The sequence below is a fragment of the Neovison vison genome, chromosome 11, assembly GCF_020171115.1.
Source record: "Neovison vison isolate M4711 chromosome 11, ASM_NN_V1, whole genome shotgun sequence".
NCBI classification, from domain to species: Eukaryota; Metazoa; Chordata; class Mammalia; order Carnivora; family Mustelidae; genus Neogale; species Neogale vison.
In genome coordinates, this window is record NC_058101.1 from 188,727,871 (window position 1) to 188,740,906 (window position 13,036).

Genomic DNA, 13,036 nt, shown 5'->3' on the forward strand with positions numbered 1-13,036 from the left:
GGTTGAAATGCTACAAAATATGTGAAAAAGATCTGCAAATTTAAAAATAAATGTAACACCCTATTGATTAAACAGTTATTTAGAAAACTGCTTTGTGCTTACCATGCACTTAATAACAAGAGCTAAAAAAAAAAAAACAAAACCAGAATCTCTACAATTAAAGAATTTACGATCCAATTAGAAAGAGAGATGAATAAAAGCTAGGAAAAAATTGAATGGATATTATTCTAAGAACTATGTACAGTCTTGTGAAATTTTAGCTATAACGGAAGGTTGTGCACTTAAGGTGGCAAGAAAAAAAGGTTGGGGGAGGTGGTGGTGGTATTTCTTCTCAGGCTTTCCCCTCATAGCGAGGTATTAACAATAGCAACAACTGGGCACCTGGGTGGCTCAGTGGGTTAAGCTGTTGCCTTTGGCTCAGGTCATGATCTCAGGGTCCTGGGATCAAGTCCCACATCGGGCTTTCTTCTCAGCAGGGAGCCTGCTTCCCTTCCTCTCTCTGCCTACTTGTGATCTCTCTCTGTCAAGTGAATAAATAAAAATCTTTAAAAAAAACAATAGCAACAACTACTCTTAATATCATGAATAGAAAAATGACACCTTATCATGGATGTTTTGTATCTTTTCTTTCTGGTACAGTTAGAACTAAGTGAAGATGGCAGATGAGCACCCAACACGGTGCTAAGGGAAGGCATCTCTTCCAACAGTGAAGTGGCAGGTTGATGTGAGATTTCTGACTTAATAAAACACCTCCTAAGGCTCTAACACTGTTGCTATTATTGTCACCCTTATCCCAAATGCTGTGCCAGCTGCTCATGCGCTCAAACATACAGACATAGCCTCCTAGGCCGTCCAGGATGCGGAGTGCAAGTGGCAGCCTTTTTCCTGCCCCACCCTGAAGTCCTACCTATCCTGGGACGCTCTGGAAGGAAGCCCATCAATGGGCGGTGCGGAGCTGCGCGTACTCCCCAGCAATCCTCCAAGAGGCCACACCCAACACAAGGCCCCCATTGTGTCTTGGGGAACCGCAGCGTCACAGTATTACGCTGGCTGCCCCTCTTAAAGAAGAGCCAGCGGCTTTCAGAGACCCCAACCAGGACTGGGCGGGGCGGCCTCACGCAGGGAAGGTGGCAGGAACACGGGGGCGCGCGCGCTCTAGGGCCGCGCTGGCGCCCCGGGCCCGCACGCCGGCCTCGCGCGGGCGCCGCCGCACCTGGAGGCGGAGCCAAGCCCTGTGGCCCGCCCGCTCCCGGGCGCGAAGCCCCCTCCCCGCGTCCCCTCCCGCCGCGCTGCAGACGCGCGCAGGTGCGTGAGGCCGCGCCTGCCCAGGACCTTGCAGACGCGGGCCCACCATGGAGCACATCCGCACGCCCAAGGTTGGTGGCACGGGCGCGGGCGGAAGAGGGAGAGCGGGAGCTGGAGGAGGGATGCTGAGCCGGCGGGAGGCCCGGTTTCCCTGCGGGGCGCTGGCCGAGCCGGCTTCGTGAGCCAGGGAGGAGGAGGCAGGGCTCGAGCATCTCCCGGCTCGCTGGGAGGCTGGTCTTTCTCTGGCTGCCTCACAGGCCTAGCTTTGGCTGTTGCCGGATCTAACCTCTTGTCCTTGAGAGCGTGCATTGGACATAAGGGTGGATGGGAAGGAACCCCAATTGTCCGTTGAGTAATAAGGCTGCTGATAAGCTGATAAACGCTCCCTTCTGGTCTGGCACTAGGTTGCTGCTGCTGCACCCCCCCCCCTCCTTAACTGCCCCCCCGCCCCCAATTTTCTGTTGGCTGCTCTGAGCAGTTGAAAGAGAAAAAGCCTTCCTGATGACAGGTGCAAGGGAAGGAGTTACGTGCAGGTGGACTGCATTGGGCACTCCGGAAGCTTGTTGAATCTAAGGGCTCAGACCCACATAGCTCACCCTTTAGCTTCCCATCCTCAGGCTATCAGCTGCAATGGACCTTACACAGAGCAGATGATCAATATTCGGTGTGGGGTGAACGTTATTCTCGGTCCTTCCATCTTCTTGCCGTTTCCACCAGTTTTCGTTCATTGAGAAGGGTGCCGCTTTCAGATACATCCACTGGGGTGTTTGAAAACAGCACCAGCTTTTGCCACTCAACAAAAGCGGCTGGTGCCTGGCCATTCCAGATAATGACATTGGAATCGTTGACGGCTGCACCAAACTTTCCCACTCATAGTTGCACTACTAATGTAATTTAGAGTGAAAACGATGATCAGCATTCGTGTCTGACAAAACCCCTAAACTAGTGAAAGAATGTATTTCAAGCCAGTTGGCTGTCTCTCGTTACTACCACCATAGCTCCTTGTGTTTCCAGGATGATCTCACGTTCAAAATCTAGGCCCTTGATAGAGTTGAGTCAAAGCTGGGTCTGTGTGGTCAGAATTTAAAGGGCTCCAGGGATCCCACTCTTTTCATGCAAGGGGGGAGAGGGAGGGCATCGCTTTGTTAAAAGTCCAGTAAGAATTCATTCCTAAACTGTAGAATGGTTCCTAAGTACCTCTTTGTAGAAGCAGCTTTACAACGATCTCAGGTCAGTGGAAGAATAAATCTTTTAGTTTGCTAGATAGTGTCAGTTCCAATAGTTAATTTAAGTTGTATTGATTTTGCACTATGGAATTAAATTGTTGCTTTACTATTGGGAAATTGTGAACATAAAAGAGAGTGCCCTAAACCACAAGGTAGGCGGCTCAGAGCTTTCAGGATGGAAGTGGTGCTAAATAATTTATTCCGGAATGACAGATTTAACTCACGGATTCCCTTCATCCTTGCCAAGGACATCTTTGTCATGATAAAGGGGGTCCTTTATAAAAATGATACCTGATGTGAAGGTCAATAGCAAGAGTGATAGAGTGACATGACACCATAGAATATGAATGTGGGGAGTAAAGGCCTTTTCTCATCTATGTTCAAATTCTGTACAAAGCCATGTGTATCAACCTAAGCAGCAAACAATATTCTACTTATTCTTATAATTGGTTTTCGTGAACACCCTCTAAGTAGTTTAGTACCTCAAATCAGAAATCTTCTTCTATTAGGAAATGGAAAAAATGGGGGGGGGAATGGAGAATCATCTGAAATGGCATTGGATTGAGGGTTATTAATATTTAGGATAACACAGGTGGAAAAATTAAATACAGAGGTTGGATGGGTCAGATTAATTTACTCATTCATATCATTTCACCAGCCTTTGAGAACCTTTCATGAGTGAGGCTCTGTTAGGTTCTGGGATCTTGAAGCCTCAGGGAACTCCTTGTCTGGAAGGGGAGGCAGTTGTAAGTCTGGACAGAGATATATACAAGAGACAGTGGACGGAGGAGAGGGTGGATGAGAATGAGCTCAACTATAAAGGGTGAGGAAGTCTTCTTAAAGAATAGTAGCGTCTTGGGAGACAAACCACAAGAGACTCTTAAATCTCAGGAAACAAACTGAGGGTTGCTGGGGGTTGGGAGGGTAGGGATAGGGTGGCAGGGTGATCGACACCGGGGAGGGTATGGGCTATGGTGAGTGCTGTGAAATGTGCTAAGCCTGATGATTCACAGACCTGTACCCCTGGGACAAATAATACATTACATGTTAATAAAAATAATTTTAAACAAACAAAAAGAAGAGTAGAGTCTTAACATGTAAGGAGTCAAGGAGGACCAGGAGCGCTTGAAACAGTTCTCTTGCAAATTGCGTCCGTGCGATGTATTGTAAGGTATCATTACAACCTCAAAGACGCTGAAACCTTATGAGTGATAAAGATGGAAATGATGGATTGCTTGAGGCTAAACAACATCTCTTTTCATTTTGCATTTTTAGGTGCAAAACTAATTTTCACAGTATAAACGAAAAATAGAACATGGTTACTTACAGAGTATATGTTGCGAAGTATATCATTAGTCGTGATTATATCCATCCTTCTGTTTTGTTTCCAGTATGCTCTGGGGGAGCTGGATAGGTAGTTTGCCTTAGATTTTATGATTCATGTCTTGGGCTATAAGGATATAAGGATATTCACAAATTTTGTTTTTCTGATCCACTGTGGGTTTGAAGTGATTATTTACCATGTGGATAGCAGGCTTTTACTTTAAGAGAAAAGGAAGTGCATGCATATATGCGTGTATAACGTACAGTTGCTTTGCTACTACAATGAAAGTCATTCATTTACTCTTTAGAAGCTGTATGATATCCATCACAGCCTCTGTGTTCTGCTTCTGTCTCTGGAGTGCAGTTTGAGACAGATGCACATGAATAATCTGGAATACTTTGCACATATTTCTTTCTGTGTGTGTGTGTGCGTGTTTAACTGAAGCCTTTAACCGAGCATATGTTAAGCAGGGTGTTTCTCTCCCAGAATTGTTCCTTTATAGAAAAGAAATGTTCTGAGGATAAGCTAGTCTGTAGTTGGGTCAAAGTGAGGACACCAACCATTACCTGCACTCATCATAGTGAATTTTTGGGATTTTACTTCTCTATCTGGATTTCTTTTTTAACCAGTCTGAAAGCTTGGTAGAAAGAAAATACCCTGCAAGAAGTGGGTTCAGTTATACAAAAAGACTGCAGGACTCCTGGACGTAGCTTGAAGTGTTTTGTAGGATTTGGTTTGGTACTGGACTGAAGCTAATGTGTCTATAATCCTGGCTAAGTAATCTCTACTTTTTATGCTTTGATCTTTCTGGAAGGCTCCCCCCCCCCCCGCCATGTCACTATTTTAGTTGTAAAATAGAATATGTGATGACTCCCAAACTGCAAAAATGACCTTGAAAATGTCTTCTTTTTCCACCTCATCCCCTTGTCTGAGCCATTACTGGGCTAGCCTACTGACTGGTAACTGTCCTCTTCACTCTTCTCTAACTAACCCCTTCTGCACAGTGGGAGCCTGGGGAGGCTTTTAAGGCACAAGCTGATCATGTTACTTGTCCGCTGAAATTCTTGGGTGGCTTCCCTTTTTTTTTTTTTTTTTTGGTCTTTATTTTTAAAGATTTACTTATTTTAGACAGAGAGTGTAAGGGCAGGGTGGTTGACAGAGGGAGAGGAAGAGAACATCTCAAGCAGACTGTGCTGAACGCAGAGCCTGACACAGGGCTCAATCTCACAGCTCTGAGATCATGACTTGAGCCGAAATCAGGAGTCAGATGTCCTCTGGGTGGTTTCCCTTTGTACCTAGTATATAAAGTGAGAATGCTCAGAGTGGCCATAAGGCCCTGGATAGACCAACCCCTCTTCACTTCCCCAGCCTCATTCTGGGACAGTCATTTTCTTATTTACTACCCTCTGGTCACAACTAGCCTTCATGTGTTTCTCTAATGTGAGTTCTTTTCTGCCCCAGCACTTTTGCATTGCTGTTACATCTGGGGGATAGACTCTTAGCCTCAGACCAGGCTAAAACTCATCTCTAGTTATAGACTAATAGAAATTCCTCAGAGTGGTTGTTGCCCAGTTCCTCCTCTGAGTCAGGTTTGCCTGTTATATTGTATCACCAAATGTAATATTTCACCTTAGGCTCCTTGTTACAAGTTTAAGATTTATTTGAGTCATTGGTTAATGTCCAGCTCCCATGCTAGACTAGGAGCCTTATGAAGGTGAGGATCATGTCTTATTCACTCTAACACAGTTTCTGGCCCAATTAAGCATCGGTAAATAAATTAACAATTGAATAATAGGAGTGAGTTATTCTTGGTTTGAGTTCTTCTGTTTTTCCTATTTGCTTTAGTGAACCAGGCCTTGTGTGTTTTACCCATGACTAGGGATAGTATTGTGAATCCTCTAATAGATTTAGCGTTGAATACTCATAGAGGTCAGTATATTATGTCATATATATATGTATATATATACATATTTTATATATATAATTTTTATTATGTATAATATATATTATATATAAAATAAAAATTTTTATTATATATATAATATGTATTTTGTGATTGTATGTAGTTTTAATGAGCTAGAATCCAAATTAACATGAAATTCACCATTTCAGTAATTTTATACAATTCAGCGTTTGTTAGTGCATTTACAATGTTGTGCAACCATCACCAGTCTCTAATTAAGAACATTTTATCACCCGCAAAAGAAACCCAGTGCCGATTAGTAGTCAGTCCTTGTTCCCCCATGCCAACCACTAGTCTGCTTTTGGTCTCTGTTAGACTTGCCTATTGTGGACATCTCATACCATAATCTGAGATATGGCCTCTTGTGACTTCTTTCGTTTAGCATAATATTTCTGGGTTCATCCAAGTCATAGCGTGTAATGATACCTCATTCCCTTTTATGCAGGATGATATTCCACTCCGTGCTGCTTATCCATTCAACAGCTGATGGGCATTTGGGTTGTTCCCACTTTTTGATTATTATGAATATTGCTGCTATGAACACTCCTATACTTGTTTGTGTGTATGTGTGAAAATAATTTTTTTAAATTTGCATATCGTTGACTCACAATGGTACCTCAGTTTCAGGCATATACTTGGGGCGTGACAAGTTTATACATTATTCTATATTCACCACAAGTGTAGCTACCACCTGTCCCATTTCATGGCTATTACACATCATTGACTGTATTCTTTATGCTCCTTTATTTCCATGATTTAGCCATTCCATAATTGCAGGCCCGTATCTCCCTCTCCCTTTCACTCATTTTGCCCAATCCCCACCCCCTGAAAATAAGTATTTAGTTCTCTTAGGTGTATCCCTAGAAGTGGAATTACAGGATCATATAGTAATTCTGTTACTTTTTTGGGGAAGTTATGATTAATTACATCTTATTACGATATTACTAAAACATGTGATTTCAACACTGCAGAATGAAATGTATGGTATAGAGAACCTAGATACTTTGGAAACAATGGTTTAGATGGTATGAATAGATAGATTTGCATCAAAAGGGAATATAGAATTTAATAGTTAAACATTAAAGCAATTTCTTACGAAACCAACCCAGTGAACATGAAGTCATATTTCTATCATTCCAAATTCAGTTCTGATTTGAGACAGTGACCCTTTTTACATAGTTATAGTGTGTTTTTTCTCTCTTACTGGACTTTTGCCCACTGTTATTTTGTATATATGTATATTATATTCAGAATTCATTAACCTACTTATTGTTTTGGTGAGTGCATATTCATGTGGCTATAGTTTGTGTAACCTGTCTCCGCTATTAGGGATTTGGATTTTGAGCCCCTATGAAAATCTCTGGTATAGTTTTCTTAATATATATTGCCCAGAATAGAAAGCTTTTAGAGTAGGAACAATCTCATGAGGGCATCACATGATATCTTTCAGGATTTGAAAGATTCTCATATGGCCCAGTGTTTAGGCAAATTCTTTATAGTCTCAGCAGAAACAAAGGGTAGAGATGGCAGAGAAGAAGATCTTGCTTGAAAATAGAGAGGTTTCCCACAATTACACCTGTTTGTATAAAAGAAATTAGTTTATCTTTTAATGGAATAGAGGCATCTAAACAAGTGACTCTTGGCAGTGAAGATATGGAGGTACTGGCATCTGAGAAGAGAATGGACTAGAATCATGTGTTTCTTGTTTTGTTTTTAAATTGAAGTTACTTGGCATACATGATTATCAGTTTCAGGTGTATGACATAGTGATTCAATGTCTACATAATTACGAAACGGTCACCATGATAAGCCCACTCACCATCTGTCATCTTCCATGGTTATTGCAATATTATTGACTGCTCCCTGTGCTGTACTTTACATCCTTATGACTTATTTATTTTATAACTGGAAGTTTGTACCTCTTAGCCTCCTTCACCTACTTTGTCCACCCACCACTCCTCCCCTCTGACAACTACTCATTTGTCTTCTGTACTTATGAGTATGTTTGAATAGGTTTCTACTTTGTTTTATTTGTTTTTTTTTTTTAGATTCCACATGTAAATGAAATCATACAGTGTTTGTCTTTCTCTGTCTGACTTACTTCACTTAGCATAATATCATACCTCTAGGTCTGTGTGGTGGCAAATGCAAGATTTCATTCTTTTTTATGATGGAATGATAGTCCATTTCATAAATATGCCAAATATTTTTTTAACCTCTCATCTGTTGAAGACTCTCAGGTTGCTTCCATATTTTGGTCATTGTAAGTAATGCTTCAATATACATCTATCTTTTTGAATTATCATTTTTGTTTCCTTTGGGTAGATACCCAGTAGTGAAATTGCTGGGTCATATGATAATTCTATTTTTAATTTTTTAATACTGTTTTCCACAGTGATTGTACCAATTGTCATTCCCACCAACAGTGCATGGGGGTTTCCTTTTCTCTACACCCTTGCCAACATTTGTTATTTCTTATCTGTTTGATACTAGCTATGCTAACAGGTATAGGCTGCTACCTCTTTGTGGTGGTGATTTTCCTTTCCCTGATGGTTAGTGATGTAGAGCATCTTTTCACATGTCTGTTGGCCATTGTATGTCTTTTTGGAAAATGTTCAGCTCCTCTGTCCATTTTTTTAAAAGATTTTATTTATTTATTTGACACAGAGAGAAATCACAAGTAGGCAGAGCAGCAGGCAGAGAGATGGGGGGAAGCAGGCTCCCCACCAAGCAGAGAGCCCGATGTAGATCCCAGGACCCTGGGATCATGAACTGAGCCGAAGGCAGAGGCTTAACCCTCTGAGCCACCCAGGCGCCCCTCCTCTGCCCATATTTAAAATGGATTGTTGTGGGTTTTTTTTTACAGTCATGTTGTATGAATTCTTTATATAATTTATATATTAGGCCTTTATCAGATGTATCATTAGCAAATATTTTCTTCTGTTTAGTAGGTTGTCTTTATGTTGTTGATGGTTTCTTTTGCTGTGGAAAAAAGCTTTTTAGTTTGATGTAGCCCTATTTGTTTATTTTTGGTTTTGCATATTTTTGTCATTCTCTGTGGGATAGATCCAAAAAAATATTACTAAGGCCAGTGCCATTGAAGTTACTGCTTGTGTTATGTTTTATGAGCTTTCAGGTCTTTTATATAAGTCTTTAATCCATATTGAGTTTATCTTAGTATCTGACATAAGAGAGTGGTCCAGTTTCATTCTTTTGCATGTAGGAGTCCACTTTCTCCAGCACCATTTATTGAAGACACCGTCTTTCCCCGGTTGTGTGTTCTTGCCTCCTTTGTTTTAGGTTAATTAACCATATAAATGTGGGTTTATTTTCGAGCTCTGTTCTGTTCCATTGATTTATGTGTCTGTTTTAGTGCCAGTACCATACTGTTTTGATTAGTATAGGTTTGTAGCATAGTTTGAGATCTGGAGCTTAATACCTCCAGTTTTGTTCTTTCTCAAGATTGCTTTGTGGTTTCATACAAATTTTAGGTTTATTTATTCTAGTTCTGTGAAATATACCGTTGGTATTTTGATAGAGATTACATTGAATCTGTTGATTGCTTTAGGCGGTCTGGACATTTTAACAATATTGATTCTTCCAGTCCATGAGAACAGTGTATCTTTCCACTGATTTGTGTTTTCTTCAATTTCTTTCATCCATGTCTTCTAGTTTTCAGACTATAAGTCTTTAACCTCCTTAGTTACCTTTATTTCTAGGTATTTCATTCTTTTTGATGAAATTATAAATGGGATAGTTTTCTTAATTTATCTTTCTCTTTTTTTAAAAAAAAGATTTTATTTATTTGACAGAGAGAGAGATCACAAGTAGGCAGAGAGGCAGGCAGAGAGAAAGAGGGAAGCAGGCTCCCTGTGGGGCTCCATCCCAGGACCCTGAGATCATGACCTGAGCAGAAGGCAGAGACTTAACCCACTGAGCCACCCAGGCGCCCCTTAATTTATCTTTCTGATGGTTTGTTATTAGTGTATAGATTTATTAGCAATAGATATCTGGGTATTAATTTTGTGTCCTGCAACTTTACGGCATTTGTTTGTTCTAATAGTTTTTTTTTATGGTGTCTTTAGAGTTTTCTATATCATTTTGTTGGCAAACGGTGAAAGTTTTACTTCTTCCTTACCAACTTAGATGCCTCATTTCTTTTGCTTGTCTGATTACTGGGGTTAAGATTTTCAGTACTGTGTTGAATAAAAGTGGTGGGAGTGAGCATCTTTGCTTTGTTCCTGATCTTAGAAGAAAAGCTTTCAGCTTTTCACTGTTGAGTATGATAGTGGGTTTGTCATATATGGTATTTATTATGCTGGGGGATGTTCCCTCTGTGCTCACTTTGTTGAGAGATTTTATCATTTTGTTAATGTAGTGTACACATTGATTTGCTCATATTGAATCATCCTTTCAACATCCCACTTGATCGTGCTTTATGATCCTTTTAACATATTATTGAATTTGGTTGGTAATAGTTTGTTGAGGAATTTGTGTTCGTGTTCATCAGGGATATTGGCCGGTAGTTTAATTTTTTTGTCAGTTTTGATATCAGGGTAATGCTGGCCTCATAGAAATAATCTGGAAGTGTTTCTTCCTCTTCTATTTTTTGGGAAATAGTTTGAGACAGATACTAACTCTTTCTTAATAGATGGTAGAATTTACTGGTAAATCCATTTGGACTTTGGTTTAGTGGGAGTTTCTTGATTACCTATTCAATTTTATCCTAATACTTGGTCTGTTCAGATTTCCTATTTCTTCCTAGTTCAGTTTGGAAGATTATATGTTTCTATCAATTTCTCCATTTCTTCTAGGTGTATTCATTGTTTTCTAGGTCCAGTTTGTTTGCATATAATTGTTTGGTTCGTAGTAGTCTCTTATAATCCTTTCTAGTTCTGTGGTGTCGGTTGTACCTTCTCCTCTTTCATTTTTGATTTTATTTATTTGGGCCCTCGGTATTTTTCTTATTAAGTCTGACTAAAGGTTTTTAAATTTTGTTATCTTTGGACAGAACCAGCTCTTAGTTTTGTTGATCTTTTATGTTGTTTTTTAAAGTTTATATTTCATTTATTTCCTTTCTTATTTCTATTACTAACTTCCTTCTACTAACTTTGGGCTTTGTTTGTTCTTTTTATAGTCCATTGGGTGGAAGTAAGATTGCTTATTTGAGATTTTCCTTATATTTTGAGGTAGGCCTGTATTAAGATAAACTTCCTTCTTAGAAATGCTTTTGCTAGTTCCATAGACTTTGGACCATTGTTTTTCCATTCTCATTTGTCTCAAGGTATTTTTGGGTTTCCTCTTTGATCTTTCTTGACCCGTTGGTTGTTTAGTAGCATGTTGTTTGACCTCTATGTACTTGTGGGTTTTTTCCTAGTTTTTAAAATTATAATTAATGTCTAATTTCATATCATTATGGTTGGGAAAAAAAATGCTTGATTTCAGTCTTCTTAAATTTATTGAGACTTGTTTTGTGGCCTAACATGTGATCTGTTCTGGAGAATGTTACATGTGCACTTGAAAGGAATCTGCTGTGTTTGAATGGCATTTTTAAAAATTTATCTGTTGATCCATTTTGTCTAATATATCATTTAAGGACTCTGTTTCCTTATTGATTTTCTCTCTGTATGATCTATCCATTGATGTATATGGGGTGTGAAAGTCTGCAGTATTATTGTATTGCTGTCAATTTCTCCCCTTTAAGTCTGTTAGTATTTCCTGTACGTATTTAGGTGCTCGTATTTTGGGTGTGTAAATATTTACAACTGTTATATCTTCTTGTTAGAGTGATCCCTTTATCATTTTATAATGACCTTCTTTGTCTTTTGTTACAGTTTTTTGATTTAAAGTCTGTTTTGTCTGGGGGCACCTGGGTGGCTCAATGGGTTAAGCTTCTGCCTTCGGCTTAGGTTATGATCTCAGAGTCCTGGGTCGAGCCCCACATGGGGAAAAAAAATCTCTGCTCAGCAGGAAGCCTGCTTCCCCCTCTCTCTCTCTGCCTGCCTCTCTGCCTGTTTGTGATCTCTCTGTCTGTCAAACAAATAAATAAAATCTTTAAAGTCTGAAAAAAAAATCTTTAAAGTCTGTTTTGTCTAATATAAGTATCGCTACTCCAGGTTTCTTTTCATTCCATTTGCATAAAATATCTTTTTCCATCCCTTCACTTTCAGTCTGTGTGTGTCTTCAGGTGAGACTCTCTAAAGAGTCTAAAGTGAGACTCTTAGAGGCAGCATATATATGGGTCTTATTTTTTTGTCCATTCAGCCAGATCGTGTCTTTTGATTGGAGCATTTGGTCCATTTACATTAAAAATAAGTATTGATAGTATGTGTTTATTGCTATTTTTAAAGCTGTTTTTGAGGGGCGCCTGGGTGGCTCAGTGGGTTAAGCCGCTGCCTTCGGCTCGGGTCATGATCTCGAGGTCCTGGGATCGAGTCCCGCGTCGGGCTCTCTGCTCAGCAGGGAGCCTGCTTCCCTCTCTCTCTCTCTCTGCCTGCCTCTCTGTCTACTTGTGATCTCTCTCTGTCAAATAAATAAATTAAAAAAAAAAAAGCTGTTTTTGGTGGGTTTTGTAGTTCTTCTCTGTTCTAGAGTCATGTTTAAATTTCCTCTAAGCTAAGTGCCCACCTACTCCAAGTTTCATACTTGTCATGCACGGTGTCCTTCTCACTGTGTCCCTTGGCAGTCCGTAATGACCATGGACAGCTCTAATCATTAAGAAGTTTCTTTGTATTTAGTAAAAATCTGTTTCAATTTAGGTTTTAGCAATTAGGTCTAGTTCTGTTCATTGGGATATTGCCCAGTGCATCAACCCTCCTTCCAGGAAATGGCTCTTCAAGTATTTCATTTCATGCTTCCATCCCCCTAACGTTTCCCTCCTACCTAAGTAGTTAGCTTAGGGCTGCCTATTCTGGCAGCCAACCAGTGGCTTTGTTTAAGTTCTTTTACCATCCTGGTTACTTTATTCAGTGAGTTACAAAAATATGATTACTTGAGGTTTTGTTGAATTGGGAGAGTAAAATTTATTAACTCTTTATGGTTGTAAATTGTGCATTCCACAGGGCCACATCTCAGTGGCCTTTTGGTGAACTGACTGTGGAAGAGAACCATTAAATTAGCTCCACCCATTGTGCTGTGAAGTCAAACCTGCCCTGCCTTTTCCTTGAATGATAGTGTCTTACACTCATCTTTGTTGAATAGAGTCTCATTGGTTTGGTT

At 40.1% G+C, this 13,036-nt stretch overlaps 1 protein-coding gene across 1 annotated transcript in view; it reads left to right on the forward strand.

Moving 5' to 3' along the window:
* The first annotated feature begins 1,287 nt into the window (after positions 1-1,287).
* Positions 1,288-13,036, forward strand: part of MTMR7 (myotubularin related protein 7) — a 107,246-nt gene continuing 95,497 nt past the window's right edge. The window contains exon 1 of the mRNA XM_044225507.1: positions 1,288-1,376. Within this exon, the coding sequence (XP_044081442.1) occupies positions 1,353-1,376 (24 nt within the window). The 5' untranslated portion in view covers positions 1,288-1,352. The remainder of the gene's footprint in view (positions 1,377-13,036) is intronic.